Here is a 25,231-nt window from a genome sequence, read left to right on the forward strand (position 1 = left end):
CATTTCTCCCCCTCTGTATTATTTGTGGTGTCATATTTCTTTGATGTCTCAAGTTTTGCTATGAGTTTTTTTATTTCCTTTACAATTTGATCTGAGATTGTTCTTTGAGGTTGGAGTTAAATTCTTCCGAAGAGAACAGTTGAAGGCCTCTGCCAGCTCCCTGGGACATCACCTAGACCTCTTGGGGCTAAGTTCTCCACTAAGAGTCCAAACCAGACAGTTCAGAGAGCACAATCATCTAAGACCTGGTTTGTGATTTCAAGTCTCAGGGAGAGTCCTCGCTTAAAGAGTAAGATGGCGCTGGGCATGGGCTTCGTGGCTGTTCTTGACTCCTGAACTCTATGTTCCTCATTTATCTGGCCATTTCAAGAGGAGCTGTTTCAAGACTCAGGGTTATCAGAGGAGTCTGTGTGGGTTCATCTTGGCTTTATGTCTTAGTTGGTGTCCTGTATTATTGACGGAGGAAGCCTTTAAGCTTAGGTGGTTTGGAAGCCTGACTGCCTTTGTGCCAACCTCACAGCCCTTTTTTGGATTGTGCTGGAGGACCGTTGTGTTCTTCCATTAGGGGAGGTAATTCTGAAGACTTGAGTTTAATATGAAGATGCCATAGTTCTCAGAGGTTGGGTATACAGCTAAAGTATTTCCCATCTCCTTTGCCCTGGCGGATCCCAGTTTCATTGGTTATCCGAATCATAAGTCTCCCCTGCCCTCTAAAAGTTTGTCCAGAGTAGATAACAGTGTTCCGGTTTCCAGCACCTGAATGAACAAAGTTAAGTAGATATCAAACTGTTGACTTAAGGAAGATGCTCCTTCCCCGACTCTGCAGATTGGATACATTGCGAACAGTTCACAATTAGTGGCTAGTTTTCAAAGCTAGCTTTTGAACTGTTACCAACTTACTCAAAAAGTAAGTTCCTGTAACTGCAAGTTAGCAGACATGAATCTAACACTCTACTGTTGTAGAAATACCCGTTGTCCTATGTTCTCTGAAAGAAGAATGAAGCCCCGCATGGCATGCCTGAGATAACTCCCATTTTTTGGTGGCAGGGGAGCGACATTTGAGGATTGATTAATATAGTACTGTACCTCTAACGCTCTGTCAGAACTACTGTGTGCCTTTAGCTCTGTTGGTTCTTTGTGCTTGCTCTCCCTCTCCCGCAATCTTTGTTGCTCCCTTTCTCCGCCACCAGCACAACCTTTAGCTCAGTTTCTTTTTCACTTCTGGATAATCAGTTAAGCAGTGGAAGTTTCTTGTTCTGTACTTTAAACAAAACAACCCTCATTCTCTTCTCAACTGCACTCTAAACCCATACAATTCTCCAGTTTGTTTCTTAAAACATGTTTCTAGACATACAACGTTTGGAGAAACAAGGGGAACTTTGGAAACCAGAGGCACAGTTTACATTGAGGATGAAGGAGAGTCCTACCAACCTCCAGATCATCTCCCAAACTAATCAGCCCAGGCGGATCCTTGTATGGTTATCATCAGAGAACTTAGATTTACAGCCAGTTCTATTTATTTAGTATCTATTAAGTGTTTTATCATTTTAAAAGTCATTTAATATAAATAAAACTATTTTATTTAAATAAACGCTCACTTCTGCTGTGTTGTCAGTTAATCTTCCCCTCGAACGTTCTTATTTTAGTAAATTAATTTCTGGGACAGTTTTAGGTAGTAAGTATGGAGGACTAGGACTTCCTCCAAAATACCACCGTCACCTTCATTGATCTTTTGGCCTCTTCCTGTCCTTGCTGACTCTTCTGTGCATTAGTATGTTGAATCAAGGCTTAAGGTGTTTAGTTCCTATTCAAGCTTTACGTAGACATTGTACATTAGTCAAACAAACAAAAAACCACGCTGCATCTGACCCACTGACTGTTCAGTAACCTTACTTGGAGACCTACAGATACATGGTCAGAGGAGTTAAAATCAAGAATAGTTTCCCCCTTGTCTTCCAAGGTCAACTAAGGTGCAGCAAACTATGCAGCATCTCTCAAAATGTCCCATAACTACGGAAAGATGCTCAGGTCATTATTAAGCTATTGTCTTATCTCTTTCAAATCTAGCCTTCCTGCCTCTGCTCTGTGAAGTCGAGGCTGGGATTTATCAATCCTGTTTGTTTGGTTGGGTTTTGTTTTTGTTTGTTTGCATCATATCTTAGCCCTGAGAGTTTCTCCTCTCAGGAGCTGAGGCAGAGAGACCTAGGGGAGGCAAAGCCTTTTCCCTGCCTGTTCCTCCCCCCCAGGCTCGCTCAGCAGTGTCTCGGCTGCAGCAGTTCAGACCAGCCCGGATACTGACTGTTTATGGCCCTTCAGACAGTCACAGAACCAATTCTCACTGCTTCCTCTGAAGCTACGGTGGAAACAAAGTAGCCACACTGATTCTCCTGAGCAAACTGCAGCAGAGAGAGGACCAGCCCGACATAAAACCGGATGTGAGGGTTTTGTTTGTTTTGTTTGTTGTTGCTGTTGTTGGGTTTTTTGTAAGCTCATTTTGTGTGCAAGCTTTTGGAAATATCTGAAGAAATACATTCCATTTAGGCAACAGAATGAGAATATCTTTAATCACAAATGCATACTAATCGGGTATTGATGGGACAATTAGCAAACACTGTACAAACAGATATTTAAATGTAGGTAGCTTAGATTTACTTAACGAAGACTAGAGCCTACTTTAAGTGTAAGTTAACCATCCATATAGACTATCAATGAACTTTTTAAAAAAGTTTTCACATTATTTGGAAATGACACAAGAAAAAGATTGTAAAATGTTTTCAAAGAATCAAATGTAAGAATTATTCCATTTTCACAGCCTTTCTTTCTACTTCCTATAAGCAATTGTTGTACTTCAATTCTATCTATCCATCCATCTATTTATCTACCATCTATCTACTATCTATCTATATATCTATTTTTTTTTGAGACATTGTTTTCTGTGCAACATCCTTGATTGTCCTAGAACTCCATTTGTAGACCAGGCTGGCCTTGAACTCACAGAGATCCACCTGCCTCTGCCCCATCCCCCAAGTGCTGGAATTAAAAACTCGGGTTGGGGATTTAGCTCAGTGGTAGAGCGCTTGCCTAGCAAGCGCAAGGCCCTGGGTTCGGTCCCCAGCTCCGGAAAAAAAATAAAATAAAATAAAGATTAAAAAAAAAAAAACAAAACAAAACCGCGTGCTACCACTGCCCAGCTAGAGTTCAATTCTTATAGAGGAAAAAAATAAGGAAGACGTAGAAAATGAGAAATAAAAGAGTGTAGACTAGGCATTATCTCATTTAGGTAAAAAGAAATATAAAGGTAGGCCTTTAAAGAGAAAATAAAAGTTACTTTAGGCTCGTTTGAACCTTAATTTTTAAGAACAAACTCGTATATTCAACTTTTTTCTGTGCACAGCTCTGTTCCTTTATTTTATATTAGCCATGCTTGATTTCATGTTATAATGCAGAGTTAAGTCATAGCTGATTTTATGACCTCCATTCCATAAAATATGTACTCCCTAGATCTTTATTCAAAAGCCTTTTTTAGGCTTATATTTACCTTATCAAAAAAATTTTTTTAGGGGTTGGGGATTTAGCACAGTGGTAGAGCGCTTGCCTAGCCAGCGCAAGGCCCTGGGTTCGGTCCCCAGCTCCGAAAAAAAAGAGAGAGAAAAAAAATTTTTTTTAAAAGATTTATTTATTTTATGTATGTGAGTACATTGTCGCTGTCTTCAGACTCACCAGAAGAGAGCATCAGATCCCATTACAGATGGTTGTGAGCCACCACGTGGTTGGTGGGATTTGAACTCAGGACCTCTAGATGAGCAGTCAGTGCTCTTAACCGCTGAGCCATCTCTCCAGCCCTCAGAAATATTCTTACGATAGAGATGCTCACAATCAAATCCACAGAACCTGACAATGTCACATTCTGTTACAAAAAGGGGGTTTTGCTATTGTAATTAAGGGATTGGGGACAGAAAGAGTAGACACCAGGTTATTCAGATGCCCAGCGTAATCAGAGCTGGCGGATGGGGTGTGGCTCAGTGGAAGAGCTTTTGCTGAGGTGAGAAAGGAGACAGTGGAGACTTGGATGCTGAGAGACAGGCTGCAGCATTGGTTGTGGAGTTAGGGGAGGAGGTCCAAGCTGAGGAACAAAGTCTGAGAAGGTAGGGGAGCACAATCCCCAGGAGCCTCCAGAAAGAACAAGTCCTTGATTTTGAAATTCTGATGTGTTTTAAGCCACAGAATTCACGGTGATTTGTTTTGGCAGCAAGTACTGAACCACCCTACCTCCTTCTTAAGGTTGAAAGGCATTTTATAGCAGACAAACTAGGTTTGTTTCTGTGTTGTGATTAAATCTGTTTTTCAAGAATTGGGCTACGTATGCCCCACCTGAATCCTCAGTGACAGTTTTGTGTTCCAGGAAGTGGCAGCCGTGCCTTTGTTTTAAAAAGTTATGACCTGTCTCCTGAGAGGCTCTGCCAGAGCCCTACTGATACAGATGAGGATGCTTGCAGCTAACCATTGAGCTGAGCATGGGGACCCCAATGGAGGAGGTAGAGAAAGGACTGAAGAGCTGAGGGGGTTTGCAACCCCATAGGAAGAACAACAATATCAACCAATCAGACTCCACCAGAGCTCCCAGGGACTAAACCACCAACCAATGAGTACACATGGAGGGACCCATGGCTCCAGCTGCATATGTAGCAGAGGAGGGCATTGTCCAGCATCAATGGGAGGAAAAGCCCTTGGTCCTGTGAAGGTTCATTTCCTCAATGTAGGGTAATGCTAGGGCATTGAGGTGGAAGCGGGTGGGAATGGGAGCACCCTCATAGAAGAGGGGGATGGGGGGAAGGGTTGAGATGGGGAGGAAGGGATGAGATGGGGAGGGAGGGGGATAACATTTGAAATGTAAATACATAAAAATATCCAAGAAAATAAAATTAAAAGAAAGTTATGACCATCTTGCAAACTCTTACCTTTGCTTTAAAAGGTTATTATAACCACCTGTTGTTAGGCCCACCTTGTTATGACTGCCTTGTAATTTTCTGCTTCTGTAAAGCTTCCAATTTGCCTGCCAAATCCCCATTTGGAAATTACCTACCCTGAGCTATAAAACCCTTATCTTGGGGCTGGAAAGATGGCTCGATGGTTAAGCGTACTGGCTCTGTGGTTCAATTCCCAGCACCCGTGTGACAGCTCACAACCATCTGTAACTCCAATTCCAGGGGATCCAATGTCCTCATACAGACATCCATGTAGACAAAACACCAATACACATGAAATAAAAAGAGCTATGTTTATATATTGTGATGGTTTGAATATACTTGGCCCATAGAGAGTGGTACTATTAGGAGGTGTAGCTTTGTTGGAGGAAGTGTGTCACTGTGGGGGTGGGCTTTGAGAGACCTTCCTACTTAGCTGCCTGGAAGCCAGTCTTCTGCTAGCGGCCTTCAGATGAAGATGTAGAACTCTCAGCTCCTCCTGCACCATGCCTGCCTGGATGCTGCCATGTTCCCGCCTTGATGATAATGGACTGAACCTCTGACACTGTAAGCCAGCCCCAATTAAATGTTGTCCTTTATAAGAGTCGCCTTGGTCGTGGTGTCTGTTCACAGCAATGAAACCGTAACTAAGACATATATTATAAAAATCCCCTTATCTTCCCCACGTCCAGAGCTGACCCCTTAAACCCACCTTAGGGGAGGCAGCCTATATACGTAAATGAAAAAAAAAAGCTTGCTTTAATTCATTTGGTCATGATTTTGGTTGGTCATCTGGAGGCCACCAAGAACGGCGAGCTCTGTCTGGTGGCTCTGATAAAATTGACAAGAGTTCCAAAGAGCACTTAATTTTTGTAACTCATCCCACCCTTCTGTACTTGGGATTTGAAGTATCATACTTATCACTAATAGTTGGTTGTAACACCTTTTCCAGAACATTTGGTCCTGGTGTGAGAACTACTTCCAAGGTTCTGTGAAACCAAAGGAAAGTAACAGGCAGATTCAGAATTTCATAGGGTATAGTTCGAGGGGAGTTATAATAGAAGTCTTATCCTGGGGCAGCAAGGCCAAGGCATTCTAACATCTCTATAAGAAGCAGGGGAAATAGCTTTAAGGGCTCAGTGGAAGAGTGCTTATGGGAGGCAAACACAGACACAGACCCACAGACTCAGACACACACACAACACAGGTACACACAGACACAGGCACACAGACACACAGACTCAGACACACACCACACAGGCACACACCACACAGGCACACACAGACACACATACACAGACTCAGACACACACACAACACAGGTACACACAGACACAGGCACACACACACACACACAAACACAGACACACAGACTCAGACACACACCACACAGGCACACACAGACACAGATACACAGACACACACAGACACAAGCACACACAGACACAAGCACACAGACACAAGCACACACAGACACATACACAGACACACTCAGATACACAGACACATACAGAGACACACACTGACTCACACACAGACAGACACACACACACATAAACACATACACACAGACAGACAGACAGACACACACACACATAAACACATACACACACACGCACATACTAAGTTGGAATGTAAAGCTATACGTACCGCCCTTTGGGGGTTGTGGCTGGTACTCACAAATAATATTTCTGAATAATTTATTCAGGAAATAGAGATTGTTCTTAAAATTCACCAACAAGAAAAGAATCCATTGCTTAAGTTAGGCAAACCATCTAGAAGGGTTTGTCCGTGTGTGGTTTGCTGTGTAGTATGCTGGGACACTGCAGCCAGACTGTGAGGTTCACCTGTGGTGAGGTGACTCCAGCCGGCTGTGGCCCTGTCATCAGCAGGCTCGTCTTTCCAACTGGAATGCAACAATATTGCTCAGCTGCATCCTCTTTGGAGCCAGCCATGTCCTGCTCTCAGCTGCAGTGAGGGCGCTGGCCAAAGGAAGTCATAATTTTAGCAATGGTGGATTAGGCCTGTCGTGCCTAGCTTTTCTGATCCTGTGCTTAAGGGGTGGCTGCAATGGGAAATGCTTGGGGTCTGACTCCTCTGGGGTGTACCAGAGGCTCTGTTGACACCGTCTGCATGAGTCTTCAGACTCCTCTGGTTGGGTGCAAGGTCCTCGCAGCCTGTCTGTCCCCAGTATTCCCAGATACCGCTAACCAGGCTGCTCTTTTTACTTTCTCCCTCCTGTCACCAGGTCACAGCTACACCAGGAAAGCATCCTATGTGGTCTCTCTCCTTAAAGAGTATCTCTTAGGCTGGGTGTTGGTGGCACATGCCTTTCATCCCAGCAGGCAGGTTTCTCTGAGTTTGAGGCCAGCCTGGTCTACATAGTGAGTTCCAGGACAGCCAGAGCTGTGTTGTGAGACTCTGCCTCAAAAAAATCAATAAATGAAAAGAAAAATAAAGGACATCTCATTAACTATTGAGGCGCAGGAACCCAAGTACTTTGCAAAAGCTTTGAGTCAGATGGTGTATATGTTCCTAATCCCAGCACACTGGAGTTGAGGCCAGTGGAAGGATCATTGGGGCTACATCCTGTGAAGGGAAAGAGAGTGTCAATGAGAGGTGCTGCTATTGGCTACAGAGAGAGCTTAAGAACCTGTGCACGGGAACTGTGGGGTACACAGGGCTTCAAATCAAGTGCATATCTTTGGATGTGTTCTTACAGGCAATTCCTCGTCCTGGAAACCACATGAGTCCCAGCCTGGGATGGAAAGTGTAGTCAGTCCTCCTCTGAATCACGTACTTCCTGTTTGTTGCCTGTGTGCACAAACATCTTCTCATGGGCTTCTTGTCATAATCTTGAGAGGGAGACCCCAAATCTCCATTGTCTAGACTCCTCACATCCATGCCTGCCCTAGTGATACTGAACGTGAGATAAATGAAGAGCTACTTCAGACAGATGGAGAAAGCCTGAGAGTCGGAAAGCAGGCACACGAGTGTGGAAGCTTTCTTCAGTGCCTTCCCTTCTAGTGTGCGAGTGGCTGCAGCCTCTAACTTCTACTTCTCTGGCAGCCAATAAAATTCTAGGGAGCCTTTAATCCCAGCACTCAGGAGGCAGAGGTAGGTGGATCTCTGTGAGTTTGAAGCTAGCCTAGTCGATATAGTGAGTTACAGATTAGCCAGGGCTATGTGGAAGAGAGCTGTTTGGGGCTGGAGAGACGGGCCAGCAGTTAAGTCCTGAGTTCAGTTTCCAGCAACCACATGGTGGCTCACAGCCATCCATCTATGAGATCCGATGCCCTCTTCTGGTGTGTCTGAAGATAGCAATAGTGTACTCACATACATAAAATAAGTAAATAAATCTTAAAAAAAAAAAACCAAAAAGGCAAAACAAAACAATAGAACAAACAAACAAAAACAAACAAAACCCAAAAAATTCTATTAAACATTAATTGCTTAGCTGAGTATGGTGACACATGGAATATATATCACACGGGAGGATCATGTATTTGGGGCCAGCCTGGGCTACCTGGACTCCGTTTGAAAAGCTCAGTTTGAGAGTCTGGAGAGACGGCTCAGGGGTTAAGAGCACATGCTGCTCTTGCAGAGGCTGGAGTCCTGTCCCATTACCCACACTGAGCAGCTCCCAGCTTCCTGTGACTCCAGCTCCAGGGGATCTGACCCTCTCTTCTGGGTTTGACAGGCACCACGCACATATGACATACATTCACACAGATGCGCATTTAAAAAATTAAATAGCTTTTAAAAATTACTTAGACATTGTGCTGGCTAGTTTTATGTCCACTTGACACAAGCTATGGTCATTCAAGAGGAGGGAACCTCGGATGAGGAAATGCCTTCATAAGGTGGGGCGAGCCTGTAGAGCGTTTTCTTAGTGATTGATGTGAGAGGGCCCAGCCTGCTGGTACCTTCCTTGGGCTGGTGGTCCCGGTCCTGTAATAAAAAAGGCTGAGCAAGCCACGAGGAGCAAGTCAGTAAGTAGCACCCTTCCATGGACTCTGCATCAGCCCCGGCCTCTAGGCTCTGCTGGGTTTTGGAGTTCTTGCCTTGGTTTCTCTCAATGGTCTATAACTCAGGATATTGTTAGCCAACTAAACCCTTTCCTCCCCAAGTTGTCTTGGACGCAGTGTTTCATCCCAGCAATAGGAACCCTGACTAAGACAGACGTGTGTCAACCTTTACTGCACACACAAATTCCCCGGGGACCTCTTAGGTTAGTGTTCGTTCCCACAGCTTCCCGAGGATGGTGGTTTAGCCCTGCTGATCCTGCCGATGAGATCTTACGTAACGGAGGCCTAGAAAGCATCCGGTATTGAGATGTATACTCTTCCTTAACGACACCCTGATTTCTTCAGTTTCGTATTCTTTATAGGATATTTCTCTTTCCGTTTCTCAATAAGTCTTTAGCCTAAGTCAGTTAGACTCCATATCCCCAGCGACTGCTTCTCCTGCCTTGGATCCAATAATCTTCATCCGCTTGGAGTCCATTCTCTCCAAACCGGGCGATGCCTTTTAAGGAAGCCAGCATGGCTTTGCTGTCAGTCACCAGCTCCGAACGAAGCCCTTGATGCAGCCCTCGAGCCCCTCCAACTGTTTACACTGTGATGTTCTAGCCGACATTTCCCTGCGGCTAGAAGTTGTGTTAAGTTTATCATGAGCAACATTTCAACTCATGAACCCACTGCAGAATGACCGACGCACAACTAACTGGATATAATTATCTTTTAAATATTTTATTGCATTTCACATAATGCATTTGATCATACTCAGCCCACACTCAACTCAGATCCCCCCCAGAGCCCCAGCTTCTTGGCTTTTGTTTTAATAACTGTCGACTCCAATTTGTGCTCTTCCTACACTTGTGAAGTTGGGGCCATCCATTGGAGTGTGGTCCAACTTCCTAGAGCCTCTAAGAAAACCGAGACTCTTTTCCCAGAAGTCACAGCTCCTCAATTAACATGTGTGTGTGTGGGCGGGGGGGGGGGGGGGCTGGCTCATGAACCCTTTCTCACTATAATTAGAATGTTGACTGGGTTGGTGTCCTGTCTAGGAGTTTTACTCCAGCTCTCCCTGACCTCTGACCCTCACAATCTTACACACACACACACACACACACCCCACTTCTCTTGTGGTCTCTAACTGTAACATCTGTATCATTTGTAGCTGAGCAATGGCTGACACTTCCTCTCTGTGCTCTGGCCTGTTGTGAGTTTCCGTGCTAACCACTATCCACCACACAAAGACGCGTGTCTGATAAGGTCTGAGGGCTGCATTAATTTATGGGCAGGGGTAAGAATTTAGAGGCAGTTTGGTGTGCACTGAGCTGAACAGCAGTGCTAGGGTCATTGGTGGCGCCTGTGAGCTCCCCAGCCAGAGCCAGATTTCTGGCCCATTTTCATAGCACTGAGCTGTGCAATGCCGGCTGCTGGGAACAGTGATGGTCTTGCCCAGATGGGAACATAATTTCCTTTTGGTGAGAACACTTGAAACATTCACAGAGGAAAGAATTCAGAACCTGTAGCTGGTCTTTGCTACTTTGTGGGTTCTTTTTCCCACCCTCCTCATCCCTGACACTGGATGAACAATAACAGAGGGGAGAGAGGAATTAGGGAAAATCCCGAGTCTAATTCCTTTCCGTTCTTTGACCACGGCTACTAATAAAACAGAACCGACTTCCCTAAATGACCGACACCCACCCACCTATCTTGAGGGGTGGGGCAGTCTAACATTTATATACCTTTAAAAAGTTCCCAGAATTCCAAACATCACACCATCACAGAAATTACCTGCAGCTGGCAAAACTAGGCCTCTGCTAGAGCACCAGGCAAATCAAGGTCAGCTGCTTAGGAAGGTCCGAATTCCACATCTCTACAGCCGGATTAAAACAAAAGCACATTCTAATTTCTTTTGTTGTTGTTGCTGTTAAGAAACCAAAATTCCAAAATTCTCACTACAAGAACCAAAACAAGGAATTGAAATCCTAGAGAGACTTAAGAATTTGGATGAAAAAACTCAGCAAAGACCTAGAAATGCACAGGAAAGCAAGTCCCAGAAATGAAAAACTCTAAATCAATTAAGTGCTGGGATTAAAAGTGCACACCACACGCCCAACAGCCTCATACTTTAAAAAAAAAAATAAAAAATAAAATCGGTTGGGGATTTAGCTCAGTGGTAGAGCACTTGCCTAGCAAGCACAAGGCCCTGGGTTTGGTCCCTAGCTTCAGGGGGGGTGGTGGGGGGAAGGTCTCATTTCACCACTTATGGGGTTGGTGATTTAGCTCAGTGGTAGAGCGCTTGCCTAGGAAGCGCAAGGCCCTGGGTTCGGTCCCCAGCTCCGAAAAAAAGAACCCCCCCCCCAAAAAAAATTGACTTACAGGGTACAAACACGTGTAACCCCACCACCCAGGCGAGGCAAGAGGATCTCATTTGAGAGGTGCGGGCTACACAGATCACCCCCACCCCACCCCCCAAAGAGAAAGGAAAAAGCCTCAAACTGGATTAATGACTCAAATCTATGACAGTAAACTGTAGACGTACTGGAAAAAGACAGGTCCTCTTTGGCTCAGCAGGGCAAAGATGAGAAAAAAGGCTCAGATTCAAGATGAAGGAAACACACTTACGGTCAATAGAAATGCTTTATTTAAAAAATAGCGACTTAAATATAAACATCTCTAAATATAAACACTTCATAAGAGGCTCCGACCAGTGGTGCAGCCGGGGTGTCCACAGGCTGCCCTGATTCACCAGGATTTTAAGGCCACATGTGCATCTGGAAGGCTGCAGTCTAGGACCCATGCTGAGACAAGTCTCTGGGACCGTTTCTTCACATGAGGGTTTAGCGATCACCTTCCAGCCTTGGGTTCGAGGTCTCATTAGGCACATTAGCATCTGTCTGACTTTGAAATATTGTCCTTGAAGTATGGCAGTTGGTGGTGAGAAAGAAAATTCTTATTTCCAAACTCTAAGGCAAGCTTCTTCGGCCACCGGTCCTACCTACTTCAAAATAAGCCACGTGGGTTGTCTTGAGCACGTGTGGAGGTGACTAGACCGCAGCAGAGTGCTGCGGTGGAAGGGGGTGGGGCAGGCGTCTGGCTTCCACCCAGCAGAATACTTTCAGTGGCTGGCCGGAGTGCCAAGCCCGCTAGACTAGGGAAATCTTGTCAGTCAATAAGTATAGGGAGAAAGGTTAGGAGACACCATCAAGATCAAATAAAATTAAGATGAGTGTCAGGGAAGAGGCAGATGACCATGTTCGACAAGGTAAGAGAACCTTCCAGACACATGGTCCAGACTCACGGGTGGAAGAAAAGTTAGACTGTAAACATTCAACGGGGAAGCAGTGAAAGGCTATCGTGTTAAGAACTAGGAGTGAGGGGCAAGTGTCAGAGAGAGAAGGCTGCCGGGCACCGGGGTGTCTCAGACACCTTGACACACCAGGTTTGGTGTGATCCTGACATAACTGTTCCTGTGTATGGAGGCGAGATGGAGAAGGTCTTGGAACCCACTCCTCCTCACCCCGTGACTACTCAGTTGACCAAGGCGTACGAGGCAGCCAATGCCAGCATCCTCTGATGCCATACAGCTTCCGGCATACAATACTGCATTTCTGATTGGGAATGTCTCATTTCCCAAAGCTGACACCAGCATTTGGCCTGCTTCCTGTGGACACTGAGTCACTGGCAAACCTTTGGGGTCCACCCACGTCAAATTCTAGCGAGCATCAAAGTGTACAACCCAATCAGAACAAAGCTTATTGTGCGCTCCGCGTTATGGATAGGCAGTGGGGTGGAGCCCTGCTTGACAGCAGGTGCCTGGAGCCCACCAGAACTTCTCAGTGGACTGAAAGCGGCCTCGAGGTGGGGACCCAAGGCAACTTGGCTCAGGTGTACTCAGTTTTTCGGATATAGTTGGACGGGACGTAGCCCTTCTTTCCGTTAACTTCAGCCAACCACCACTCTGTATTGCCTGTGACGTCTTTAAACTCAAGGATCCTGAGTCTCTGATTGGCCAACACAGTCAGCTCATTTGGGTTTCGTGCCTTGAAGGTGTAGATGGCAAAATAGACCTGTGTGAGGGAGAGAGGGGGTTAGAAACCTGCGGGAAGTTGCTATGGAGGCAGCAGTCTGTGCTGTACAGCTGCTGTGCCCCGTGGGCCTGGAAGAAGAGTTTTCTTTTTTGGTTTTCTGAGACAGGATATCTCTACGGAGCTCTGGCTGTCTTCAAACTCAGAGATCCGCCTTCCTCCGCCTCCAGGGTGCTGGGATTAAAGGTGTGTGCCACCACCTACCTGCCCAGCTGGAAGCTGAATTTCTAATCTGATTTAACTTGGAGTTTTAACAGCTGTATACCATCGAGTAGTCCACAATGAACAGGGCGGAGGAAAAGAAAACTGAAACCATCTCAGATGGTGGCAAGTGCTGTCATCCCACAGCTCGGGAGGCAGAGGCAGGAGGAATGCCACCACCTGGAGGCCAGCCTGGCATTCACAGGGGACACTGTTTCAAAAGCAAAGACCTCTCCAGAACCCGCAGAGCTTTCCACGGTTTCAGAATGGCTTAAAGAACGGCAGGGATGGGGCTGGGGATTTAGCTCAGTGGTAGAGCGCTTACCTAGGAAGCGCAAGGCCCTGGGTTCGGTCCCCAGCTCCGAAAAAAAGAACCAAAAAAAAAAAAAAAAAAAAAAAAGAACGGCAGGGACATTTGGTCCACATGGAAGATGGGCGAGCTGTGCCAATTCTGGATTCCACCTAGAAGTTAACTATTAGGACAGCTCAGCCCACCGGCTTAGCCCGCCCCAAACCCTAGTTCCATTCCCAGAGCGGGAAAGAAAAAACTTAAACCAAACTAATGTAATGATATGCAATTATTCTCAAAGCAAGAAAGGTCAACCTGTAGGAGTCATAAATGGGGCACAACATGGAGGTGGGGTTTGCTCGGTGATGGGAGAGGCCATGAGACCCTGGGGCCAGCTAGGCTAGAAGTGAGTTCCCTCTGGGGCAGAGCTGGGACATCTGTCCTAAGCTGTCAGCCAGAAAGAAGCCAGCGGCTGCCATTCTCAGCTGTGGCATGAAAGCCAGACGTGGCCTTTGGCATCTAGACCCCAACAGAGGCAACACGACACAGACTGTATCTCCTGACACCGATGTGAAAACCTGCTGCTGTGTGAGCCCCTGCAACCAAGGTGAGCCTTGGGGGACCAACGTGGGGACAGAAAGGCAGCCCCTGGCCTTGTGAAGCCCCGTGAGCAGGCCGTGTGAAACCAGGAAAAACTGAACCAGCACCGCTCTTTTGTTTTTAGATTCTAGGACTAAAAATATAGCTGGGTGGGTAAAAGTCTGCATGGGTGCAGAGTTAAACAGCAGCCTGCACATCCTGGCAGGATTCACGGGTTTGAAGAGTGAAAAACAGGCTTCTTCTTGGTGTCTTTTAAATGCCCAGGGATGAAGAGAAGAGCCCTAGGGATGGCCTGGTAGTGTCTGTGGAAACAGGCGTGCGTGCCTGTGTGTGTGTGTGTGTGTGTGTGTGTTGGAGTGTATGGGAGTTGGGGCGAGCTGCTCCCTAGGACAGCATGGTCCTGGGCCATGTAGGGCAGCACCTGGTTTACTGGCCCTGCCTGGTCCTCTCCCACACTCACTCTATGTCTGCCACGCTCTGGAGCCACACAGGGCAGGGTGTGCGTACCTGGTTGCCCTCTGCCTCGCTGCTTCCGAGCCCTCTGTCTCTGTCTCCTGCGGTCTGACAGGCTCTTGAGGTTCCTTTTATGGAGTCACTGCCTTGGTCACTGCGCCCTGGCACAGGGTAACCGAGCACTTCGGAATGCAGGGAGCGTCGCTGGCAGCCCCTCAAGGTTGAAGCAGGTTGGCTGATCTCTCGGGTGCCATCTGCAGGGTTGCCCGGCCTGCGCTGGCAGGAGAAGCCTGGATCTGAAGGGCATGGGGAAGGTCCAGTTTCTGGGTTCCCCGTGTTCGAGGACACACCAAGAGTTTCGGGGACACATTCCCTCAGTGGAGATGTGTCCTGAGGCTGCTTCTGGGGAAGCCCTGAGGTGAAGGACACAGTCATGCTGTTGGAGTTGAAGGTCAAGGCACTGCTGCTGTTCTGGCGATGGAAGCTGGGGGAGGAGCCGCTGTGCTCGGACTCTGTGGAAGAGTGGCTGACCACAGAGGAATCCGAATGGCTGCATCGAGGGTTGTAAGGCTTCAGGAAGGAGCTGTAGACAAAGCCTTTGGTGACTGCAGAAGGAAAGAAAACAGCTAGAGCATGGAGCAAGAGGAGCTGGGCAGGGGAGTGGGGTATATCGAAGAATTTACAACATGCCATTTAAAAGCTAGGTCAATGGGCTTAAAAGCAGTGGCTGGGCAGTTAAGAGCACAGGCTGCTCTTCCAGTGACCTGGGTTCGATTCCCAGCACCTACATGGCAGTCACGACCACCAGGAGGTCCAACACCACCTTCTGTGTTCCACAGGCACACCAGGCATATGTGGGGCACGGACACACATGCAGCCAAGTCACCACAGTCAAACAGAAAGCTAGGTCAAGAGTGATCCACAGTTTGCAACATCCAACACCGGAAGACGCCCATACCCATGGCTCCTACGTTCTAGGTCATTCTTACAGCTGCACCACCCTAAGTAATAAGGTGTCTGTGCACAACTGACAGGACAGTGACAAGACAGCAAACCAAAACTCAGGTAGCTCGTACTTGTAACCTCCGCACTCAGGAGACTGAGACAGAGGGATTACTGCAAGTTCAAGGCCAGCCTTGCTGAATTTGGCAGTGGCACAGCAGACAATGTGACAGGATCTCCAGGGCATCACTAAACTGAGACAAGACTTGGGTGAGCTTAAGTTCAAAAACACCACATCTGGCCAAGATGGATTTCAAGGGCTGAGCTCCTCAGAAAGGCCACCTGCACTCCTTTCCTCCACACATCAGAGCCATCGTAGGGTCAGGGGATGCTGGGACAAGAACACGGCCATGCCCAGCACGTGGTGGTGACAGATGGCTCTCAGCACACAAGTGTCTCTGGTCTTAAGAGAACGCAGGACCCTGGTCATGTGACTCCTGAAGTGGGGAGCGCCCCCTCACGGTTCCCTTTTAATTAAATGCCAGGATTATTTAAGTCTCATCAAACTTTGCCTTTGTTTCCATCCCAGGATTCTGCTCACAAGGGAATTACAGATTTCTAGAGCCAAGGGACTCTCCTGGGTCCCTCCATTAGAGGCTGCCTGGCTTTTTATATGGATTCTGGGTCTGAATTCTAATCTCAGGCTGGTACAGCATTATCAACTGAGCCACCTCATAAAGATGCTTTTAAAGGAACCCCAAAATGCTAAAATTGGCCTAAGCCCCCAAAATACTTGGGCCATGGTCTTTGGAACTCATAGTTTTTTATTTGAGGAATGTCAAATGCTTATCTATTTCATAATGTAAGTTATGATCATAAATTCTTTCCTTTACTCAGTTCAGGCCTTAACAAGGGGGTTCTGAAAAAGCCCTGTTTTTATCAACTTGCTGCATTTAGAATTGTGGGAAAAAGGACTATACTAAAGCCCATAATCCTCCTCCAAAAAGGAGAAAACTGTGAATTGGTTCATTTCGGTCACTTAGCCATAAACGTCGCTGCGGAGAAAGCTGACAAAACCACACACACTTTACAGAATCAGGAGGCAAAGAACAAACACAGTGACTGACACCTTCAGGGTAGATAAATACCACAACTGTCTCTGAAAGCTGTCAGAACAAAAGCAATCCGAAGCAGGCAGCTTCAGGATCAACCCGGGCTCCACACTCGAGAAATCAGGACGATTCTACAGTTACTTCCCCTAACCCAGGGCTCACTCGTCTTTCTCCTCAGAGCCTGACTGCCCAGTGCCTGGGGTGCTCACCTCCGTTGTCCACGAGCCAGCGGTTCTGGCTGCCCATGGGGTCTTTCTTTTTGATCACGCCCACCAGATCACCTTCCAAAAGGGAGACATCCAAGTCCTGAGCTGCGTTGAAGTTGCGTTGGACATGGAAGAGCTTTTCCGGTGGGTACCTCGCCAGCAGGGAGCTCCGCAGTTCTTCTGACTGCAGCATGTAGCTTGGCTGAAAGGCAGAACGGGACCAATAAGAAACCACCGGCCAGCACCCTGGCAGCCACGTTTAATCTCAGCTTGCCATGGCGGGAGCGAGGCACCAACCCTGAGCCACCCGACCACCTACAAAAGACACTTTTATAATCAAGTCAGGCTGTGTTAGGTAAAAGACACAGTGCAATGATTTAATGTCTTGGAAGCTAGGAGGCAAGCTAACACCCTTACTTTATGCAAAAACAACAACAGTGACAACAAAATGATTAAAATGCTACTAAACAGCCAAAGTTCTGAGGCTGGGGAGGTACAGTAGCCCAGAGGCAGAGCATCTTTTTAGCATATATAAGGCCTTGGCTTCAATTGCTAGTACCAAAATAAAAGCAAACAATCTTAAATAAGATTATTTATTCCGTTACAGTGATCTGCCTGCACGTACGCCTGCAGGCCAGAAGAGGGCACCATATCACATTACAAATGATTAGGAGCCACCGTGTGGTAGCTGGGAATTGAACTCAGCATCTCTGGAAGAGCAGTCAGTGCTCTTAACCTCTGAGCCATCTCTCCAGACTCTAAAATATAAAATAAAATTTAGAATGAAAACAAAAAATTCCAAATACCAAGTCTATCACTAGGTCTTCTATTATTGTTAGATAAACCTAAGTAGTGAGGATTAAATTAAAGGTAGGAGCTGGAGAGATGGTTCAGGGGTCAAGGGTGCTCACTGCCCTTATAGAGGATGGGAGCACCCATGTCAGACAGCTCATGACCATGACTGGAGCCCCAGAGAATCCAACATCCTCTTTTGGATTCCACAGGTACCTACACACATAATCTAAAATAAAATCTTAAAAGTGAAAAACTAGAGAAAATAGTAAATCCAATTGTCCCTTGTAAAGTAAACAAATGCTCATGGGGTTTTATAGAGCAAACGCCTAAGAAGGAGGGTAATCAATCGGTCCTTCTGCATAGGAGCCCACACGATCTGCTGCATCTTACCCCTAGTTATAAAATATGAAAGACCTGTGTTAAAAAAAACCAAAAGCCACAATGCTACTCCAGGCAAAGAAGTCATTCATGTTTGGCTGTGTTAGCTGGCTCTCCTAACACGAGATCAAAACCCAGGCCCGATGCATTTCCCTTAATTTACTCCTCAGTGTACCAATGCTTTACTAAGATCCAAGAATGAGCTGGGAGGCAGCTTGAAATGCACACCAAAAACACCGGAACTCCAGGTGGACCCGGCAACCCCATCAGTGATGCCTGGGAAACAGCCTGAGACGGGACAGGCCCGACCACTAACCTCAGGTTCTCCCTTTGTTATGAAAAGTCAAAACTCCCACCCACTACAGTGTTCATGTGCAGGAGCCAAGCAGGCCGCTCAGTATTAGCTACGTCTACTGGAGTGGAGGCGAGGACTGAGGCGGCATGCTGAGAGGCCCGCTGTGCAGGTCAGTCAGTCCTGGGAGCCACGCTAGGGGCCTACTCACCATGCCCAGGAGGGCCTTCCGTGATGACTGGCGGTCTGTGGTTTTCCTCTCGAAGGGCTTCCTGGGGGCTGGGAGGGCCTCGGGGAAGAAAGTGAAGACCTGGAGCTGCTGAAGGACCCGGCTGTGCTCCTCGTGGAAGATGGCGATCAGGTTGCCTTCTCGGTCGCTGGCTTTCAGTAGCTGCAGGCCGTGGGAGTGAAGACCGGAAAGGAGACAGACAGCACAGATGAAGGACCCCTGGCCAAAGCCTTCAGAGCAGCGGTTCTCAGCCCTCCTGATGCTGCGACCCTTTCATGTTGTGGTGGCCCCAACCGTAAAATTCTTTTCACTGCATCTCATAACTGTCATGAATCATAATGTAAATATCTGTTTCCTGATGGTCTTAGGTGACCACGCTGTGGTCAGCAGTAGTTGGCTGAATTATTACTAAAATGACAGCTCATGCAAGAGACAAGGCACGGCCACTGCTTTTGAGCCATCCCTTAGGATGGAGAGAGATGATTGACGGGCTCCGTGGCACCGTGAATGGACCAAGAGTTGGGACCTAATGACCCTACCATGAACTCCACAAAGTACCAATCGTATTCAGAGCTGACACGGCCCGGCAGGAAGGACTCACCGACAGCAGGGGCTGCAGCTGCTCCAGCGCCTTCTGCACGAAGTCACAGTGGGCTTCGGCGTAGCCGTGGATGCAGTTGGTGAAGAGGCTCTGGGCGTACTGCTGGAACTTGGGCAGCTCGTCCAGCAGCTGGGAGTTCAGGGCCTCGTAGTTGTTTCGGGCTGACTGGAGATCCTCCAGAGTCTTCTTGTCCTTAAGCTTCTCCGCTCGCTCAGTGCAGTTGTAGAAGTCCAGGAGCTTGTCGAAACGCTTCTGCACCAGCTTGTAGGGCCCCGTGAACATGTTCAACAGCTGGTTTAAGGGATTGATGACAAGCCGCTCGGTCCTCTCTTTCTATGGGGACAAGAGAGGCCAAGGTGACCCTGTGCAGACCCAAAGCCACACCCTACCAGGATTCACCTGGCAAGTCTCACATTCAGGCCTTTGCCAGTGAGGCTTCTCCCTTTCTGGCATTGTTGCTGAATGGTAAAGAACACGTCAGTACGATGAGCGATTAGTCTGTGGTTACCCTGCCACATACCCTTGTCTCCTTGTCTAGGAGCTCAGTGTGAGTGCTCAAGTCTGGGACTGCATCCTCTCCCTCACTGTCTAGGCCAGCGGTTCTCAACCTGTGGCTTGTGATCCATTTGGGGGTCAGATGACCCTTTGACAGGGGTCGCACATCAGATATTTACATCATGACTCATAACAGTAGCAAACTTACAGCTATGAAGTAGTAAGGGAACGTTATGGCTGGGTCAGCACAGCATGCGGATTGTATCAAAGTGTCAGAGCATTAGGAACCACTAATCAGTGATCACTGCGTGGTAAGGCCCACTTTTGCTTTTCAAAGGATAGTTTTCTTTTATTCCTTCTAGAAAGACAGACGTGGACATAGACGGTACGCCACTACGCACCTGAATACAAACAGGTACGCAATATCGCATTGTCTGATGTGTGCACCTACCTCCCCAGTGCCGAGAACAAGTGTGCGCCACTGCACCTGCTACTGTTTAACAAGAGTACAGGGCATAGATCTTAGGTCCTCAGACCAGGCGGTGGTGGTACACCCCTTTAATCCCAGCACTCGGGAGGCAGAGGCAAAAAGATCTCTGTCAGGTGAAGACCAGCCTGGTAAGCTCCAGGATAGTCAGGGCTCTGTAAGCGAGACCCTGTCTGAAAAACAAAAACAATAAAAACAGAAAACAGAACAAGAAAGAAAAAAGAACTGAGGTCACCAAGCCCTTTTTCAGCTCTAGCAGCATATTATTAAAAGGATTCCCCTTGAAGCGGTAAGCTTCCCCCTGTGGACATTCCTGCTTTAGGCTTACTCCCTGCAAAGAGCTCTAACAAACTCTAAGTCCACACAATGACGTGGCCCCACCGATCTTTGGAAGTTCCTAAGCAATGTGGCCTTTAGCTCTGATGCCTCCTGCCTCTGCCTCTGTGGAAGGGACTTCTGTGTGAGGTGTCCTGTGAGAGGACCCTGAGAAGGGAGCCACGCCTTGAAAAGGAGGCCAAAGTCACTTACAAACCGTGTGAAGAGCTGGTCGCTGATGTATCGATGCACCTTCTCAAACTGTTCCAGGTCATGATGTCCCCTCTCCATGCACAGATCCCATATGCTCATGGCTGCCACCACCTTCACACAAGCAGATTCCTGGAGCCACAAGAAAGACATGAGTGAAACACAGAGAGCTTCCTGCTTTTCGCCAGTCGCCCTGCACAGCCTGTGCTGATGATCTCACCAAGCAAATTCCCCCGTCTCGTGCAGGAGTTTCACTCAGAAACAAGCCTGCCTTTATAAATGATGTATGGGGTACAGAGAAAGGAACTGTAGAACTATAGAAAAACTGGTGAATTTATCAGGGTATTTTTTTTTTATATCCTGAATGGTGGTGGTGGTGCACACCTTTAATCCCAGGACCCGGGAGGCAGAAGCAGGCAGATCTCGAAGTTACAGACCAGCCTGGTCTACAGAGTTAGTAAGTTTCAGGACAGCCAGGGCTACACAAAGAAACCCTGTCTTGAAAACAAACAAACAAAACAAAGAAAAGGAAAATTATATGTGTATGTGCTTGTGGACACTTGTAGAGGGCAGAAGGGACACACGTCCCCTGGAGCAGGAGTTACGGATTGTGAGCTGCCTATCCAATGTGGTTGGGAACCAAACTTAAATTCTTTGGAAGAGCATGAACCCGAAAGAGTTTTCCTCTTTTAAATATGGGAGGCATCCCGAATTTGTGTGTCATCTGAGAGCAGGAGCCATGTTAATCTCTTCTGTCCTGTCCAGATTTTAAGTACCAACTTAAAACTGTCAAACCAAGCACCCAACAGTTTCTTAATTCACCGTAAGTGAACCAACTGAGAACCAACGGTCCCTGGAAAGTTAGCGAGCAATCAGCTCCCTTCCTCCTCCTGACAAACCTTCCTGCTTCCTGCACTGACTCTGGCTCCCCTGGTGGCTTCCCACCACTACACCGAGTATCTTCCGGCAGATGATGTGACACACTAAGCCATGTTCTTGTACCCTCATCCACGCCCACTGAGAGTGAGCTCCAAGAACACAGAAAGTTGTGTTTGCTAGCTCAATTGTATGTTGGAAAAGAAACTGAACGGGAGGGGCCCCTGACTCTCTGTGTCTGTTTTTGAGTCCTGAGCTAGGGTTTGGGGTTTTTGTTTGTTTGTTTGTTTTTTTGTCTACTTGGCACGCCATCTGACATTTTAAAGTTTAGGGAATGCCTACTGTTTTGTTATTAATGGAAATGAAACCCAAATGCCTAAAATCTCCATGAGTCTATTCTAAGAGTCAACAAAAATTCCCATAGCAAAACCCATCTATGTCTCACACAGTTATAGTTTCTAGTGTTTTTAGGTAACAGCACACAGAAGACTTGCACTGAAGTCGAGATAGAGAAATGGGTACCTCAGTCAATGACAATGTCAGATTTAAGACTCCAGGCATAAAACATGCAGGAAATCTGGGACAGGAGAGAAAGACCAAATACAAGAATAATACAAGAATAGATACCAGTCAGAAGGGCCTGGACAGGTGTCCTACAAATTCTAAGAGATCCCACAGATCCCAGAGTACTGAATGCAGCAACCGTTCAACCACAATGGATGCAGAAACACTTTCCAAGATAAAAACCAAACACAAGCAGTAATATCCATGAGTACAGGTCTACAGAAAGTTCTAGATGGAAAACTTCAAGCTGAAGAGGTTAATCACACCATAGAAAACACAAGGAATAAACAATCTCAGGCCAGCAAGACCAACAGGGAGGAAAGCACACAGGAACAAAACAAGAATCAACAAGCACGCTCACTGACAACTCTCAAAATCAGGGTCTCAATCCCCAATAAAAAGGCAGACTAACGGGGTTGGAGAGATGGCTCAGCCATTAAAGGCTAGGCTCACAACCAAAAATATAAAAAGGCAGACTAACAGAATGAACACAAAACCAGGATCCATCCTTCTGAGGCGGCCAAGAAACACATCTCAACCCCAAGGGCAGACATCGCCTCAGGGTGAAGGATGGAGAGAGTCCAAGCAAATGGACCTAGCTGTAGCCATTTTAGTATCTGACAAAAGTTGATTCCAAACCAAAACTCATCAGAGGAGCTAGGGAAGGACACTGCAGGCCGAAAGGAAAAATCCAAATAGAGGACATTGCGATTCTTAACATCCGTGCACCAAACACAAGGATGCTCGAGTTCACAAAAGGAACAAACACTGCTAGACTTAAATCACGTACACACACTCACACTCGGACAGTGGGAGACTTCAGTACTGGACTCGCAGCAATGGACAGGACATCCCCACAAAAACTGAGCAGAGAAATACTGGAGCTCACAGACGTTATAAACCGAATGGACCCAACAGACATCTACAGAACATTTCACCCAAACACAAAAGAATATGCCTTGTTCTCAGCACCCCACGGAGCTTTCTCTGAAACTGAGCACATATTCAGACATAAAGGAAGTCTCAACAGCTACGAGGACATTGAAATAACATCCTGCATCCTATCTGACCACCATGGATTAAAGCTGGGTGCCAAGCTCCACAGAAACAACAGGAAGCTCACAAACTCACCGAGACTGAGCAGCTCCCCACTGAATGAGAAATGAGTCAAGGCAGAAATTAAGAAAAGCTTTCTAGAAGAGAATGAAAATGAAAACACAACCTACCCAACCTCACGGGACACAGTTCTAGTTCTAAGAGGCGGAGTCATAGCACTAAGTGCCTACATAAAGGAAAAAAGAATCATACCCAGAAAGAATAGATGTCAAGAAATAATTAACTCAGGTCTAAAGTGAGTAAAATAGGAACAACAAAAGCAAACAAATAACCAATGAAAAACAAAGTTGGTTCTTCGAGAATAGTGAGATTGACAAACCCTTATGCAAATTAACTAACGGTGGAAAGAGGACATCCAAATTAACAAAATTAGAAGTGAACAGGGGGCAGAACAGCAGACCCTGAGGAAATCCCAACAATCCTAAGAACATACTTTTAAAAACCTGCACGCCACCAAACTGGAAAATCTAAACAAAAAAAGATAATTTTTCTTGAAACATACCACTTACCTTCACTTAACTCAAGATCAGATACACAATTTCAACAGACCTCCAAGCTTTAGCGAAAGAGAAAGGAGCAGTCTTTAAAAGTTGCCCTACCAAAACGAGCCCAGGGCCGTATGATTTTAGTGCAGAATTCTACCAGACTTTCAAAGAAGAGTTAGTGCCAACATTCCTCAAGCTATTCCACAAAATAGAAACACAGGAAGCACTGCTCCAATTTGTTGTATAAGGTTGGTCACTCTGATATCTAAGCCTGACACATGAAGACCAACAAAGAGACACATGAAGACCAACAAAGAGTACTACAGACCAGTTTTCCTTATGAACATAGATGCAGACATTCTTAACAAAATACTTGCAAACAGACTCCAAGAGCACATCAAAAAGATCATCGACCATGATCAAGTAGGCTTCATCCCAGAAATGCAAGGATGGGCAGCATATGTAAATTGATAAAAGTAATCAAGCATGTGATTAAACCAAAGGACAAGAACCACACGGTCATCTCATCAGATGGAGAAAAGGCCTCTGTCAAAATCCAACACCCCTTCATGATAAAAGTCCTGGAGAGATTAGGCACACGAGGGACAGACTTCCACATAATAATAAAGGCAGTTTGAATCAAGACCACAGTCAACATCAACCTAAATGGAGAGAAACTCAAAGCAATTCTGGAAAGAAATTGGGAACAAGTCAAGGCTGCCCACTCTCTCTGTACCCATTCAACTAATCTTAACCAGAGCAATAAAACAGCGAAGGAGAACAACGGGATACAAATAGAAAGAGTATCCTTATATGTAGACGATATGATAGTTTATATAAGTGACACTAAAAATTCCACTGGAAAACTCCTACAGCTGATAAACATTTCCAGTGAAGTGGCAGGATGTAACATTACCTCAAAAAAATCCGTGGCCCCCTATATACAAATAATAAACCGAGGAGGAGGGGTTGGGGATTTAGCTCAGTGGTCTCGAGCGCTTGCCTAGCAAGCATAAGGCCCTGGGTTCGGTCCCCAGCTCCGAAAAAAAAAAGAAAAGGAAAAAAAAAATAAACAGAGGAGGAACTCTTGGGGTAACTCTAACCAAGCAAGTGAGAGGCTCGTAAGACTGAAACCATTAAGACACTGACGACAGAGATTGAAGATAGCAGGAGAAGGAAAGCTCTCTCACACTATTACCAGCAAGATTAACAGTAAAAATGGCTATCCTACCATTCTACAGATTTCACACAGTCCCATCAAAATTCTAACACAATTCTTTACAGATCTCGAAAGGTTAATTCTCAGCTAAAACAATCCTGAATAATCAAAGACCTGCTGGAGGTACCCCCATCCCCAATTTCAAACAGTATTACAGAGCTTTAGTAATAAAAACTTCATATTGGCACAAAAAGACATGTGATAATGGAATCCAACTGAAGACCCAGACACATATATCCACACATCTATGGACTCCTTATTTTTTTATAAAGAAGTAAAAAATACACGCTGGAAAAGACAG

At 46.4% G+C, this 25,231-nt stretch overlaps 1 protein-coding gene across 7 annotated transcripts in view; it reads right to left on the reverse strand.

Moving 5' to 3' along the window:
• Positions 1-11,598: 11,598 nt before the first annotated feature.
• The window catches only part of Dnmbp (dynamin binding protein), a 94,321-nt gene continuing 80,688 nt past the window's right edge, over positions 11,599-25,231 (reverse strand). For 6 of the 7 annotated variants that reach the window (XM_087564079.1, NM_001395001.1, XM_087564077.1 and 3 more), the window contains 6 exon segments: positions 20,674-20,802; positions 19,164-19,496; positions 18,545-18,724; positions 16,872-17,070; positions 14,663-15,213; positions 11,599-13,047 (listed from right to left, as the gene is read on the reverse strand). In XM_087564079.1, the coding sequence (XP_087420205.1) occupies positions 12,862-13,047; positions 14,663-15,213; positions 16,872-17,070; positions 18,545-18,724; positions 19,164-19,496; positions 20,674-20,802 (1,578 nt within the window). In that variant the 3' untranslated portion in view covers positions 11,599-12,861. 7 annotated transcript variants of the gene reach the window in all.

The sequence above is a fragment of the Rattus norvegicus genome, chromosome 1 (assembly GCF_021556685.1).
Source record: "Rattus norvegicus strain SHRSP/BbbUtx chromosome 1, alternate assembly SHRSP_T2T, whole genome shotgun sequence".
Lineage (NCBI taxonomy): Eukaryota > Metazoa > Chordata > Mammalia > Rodentia > Muridae > Rattus > Rattus norvegicus.